The sequence below is a fragment of the Manacus vitellinus genome, unplaced genomic scaffold (genome assembly GCF_001715985.3).
Source record: "Manacus vitellinus isolate BGI_N305 unplaced genomic scaffold, ASM171598v3 scaffold_176_pilon, whole genome shotgun sequence".
NCBI classification, from domain to species: domain Eukaryota; kingdom Metazoa; phylum Chordata; class Aves; order Passeriformes; family Pipridae; genus Manacus; species Manacus vitellinus.
Genome location: NW_021939232.1, coordinates 4,318 through 5,687, shown reverse-complemented (window position 1 = coordinate 5,687; position 1,370 = coordinate 4,318). Strand labels below are relative to the sequence as shown.

The following is a 1,370-nucleotide window of genomic DNA, read 5'->3' as shown; positions in this document are numbered from 1 at the left end:
CGAGAAATAAGGCAAGATTTGGCTAAAAAAAACACGACCCAAATTTGGCAAAAAACTGGGGGGGAAATTTGGCCCTAAACGGGACAAACGTGGCCCCCCAAAAAAATGCCTAAAATTTGGCAAAAATCAGCCCCGGAAAAAGGGACCAAAGTGGGGGGGTTTAGCCCTGAAATATCCAGGGGAGGGGGAGTTGGGAATGTTGAGCTCCCGCTTTTCCGGCAGCCGAGGAAATCGCCATCAGCTGGCCCCGGATCACGGCCTTCGCCGAGTCCCACCGCAGACGGGGGCTGGTGTCGGGTGAGTCGGGGGGGGACCGGGGCCAATTCCGGTGGATTTGGGCAAAAAAAACCAACAAAAGCCAATGAAACCCCCCAAAACAACAATATCGGGGTTTTTTTTTCCGTTGATTGGGTTGGTTTTTTTTTCCCGTTAATTAAACCCCCCCAAAACTGGGGGAGCTCTGGAGGTTTGGGGGAACATCTCCATAAACACCCCCCCCCCCAAGGAATCGGTTTGGATTCCCTGAGTTTTTTTTTGGGATGTTCGGGATCTGGGAGGGGGGGGGAATTTAATTTAATTTAATTTAATTTAATTTAATTTAATTTAATTTAATTTAATTTAATTTAATTCCTTCGGGTTTTTGGGAGGGGGAAATACCCACCCCGAATTTAGCTGAATTCCCTAAGATTTTTCAGGAATCCTCCCCAGTCCTGACCAAACCCCTCGGGATTTTTGGGAATTCCCCCCACACACCCCCCAAACCTGACCGAATCCCTTGAGATTTTCGGGAAACTCCCAAAATTAGGGATTCTGGGGGAATCCCGCCGGGATCGGAGCCGATCCCTGAGGTTTTCGGGGCCTTTTCCAGGCGTGGAGGCCGAGGGGGAGCAGGGCCAGCCCGAGCCCACCCAGGTGGCCCCCCCGGGGGTCTCCGGCGATGGGGGGGTGAATCCCGACCTCCGGAGGCAGCTGGGGCTCATCCTGCAAACGGCCGGGAGGACCCAGGTGGAAAAGATGCTCCGGGAGCTCGTCAGGGAGCAGGGACAGGGCGGGAAGCGCCGGAACCGGAAGAAGGCGCCCAAAGACGGAGGTGAAATTTGGGGAGGACCTTCCCAAAGGGGGGGTGGGAGTTGGGAGCGTCCCGGGGGAAAAGGGGGAGGCTTGGTGGGGGCGGGATTTTGGGATGGGCTGGGTGGAAAAAGGTCAACTATGGACCATGGCCGAGGTCAAAGCCAACCGGTCCGCGGTGTCGTGGAAGAGTTTGGGGTGGAAAAGGGGCTCTGGGGGTCACCCGGCCCTTGGCCAAGGCCGACGCCATCAGTGACCCTCAGGGTCCCCCAAAACCCCGAGACAACTCTGGGGGGGGGTCC

General features: G+C 56.0%; 1 protein-coding gene across 1 annotated transcript in view; it reads left to right on the top strand.

The window, feature by feature from the left end:
* Positions 1–1,370, top strand: part of LOC115307320 — a gene marked incomplete at its 3' end in the record, with an annotated part of 28,091 nt that overhangs the window by 22,540 nt on the left and 4,181 nt on the right. The window contains exons 4-5 of the mRNA XM_029958864.1: positions 223–297; positions 869–1,090. Of these exons, the coding sequence (XP_029814724.1) occupies positions 223–297; positions 869–1,090 (297 nt within the window). The remainder of the gene's footprint in view (positions 1–222; positions 298–868; positions 1,091–1,370) is intronic.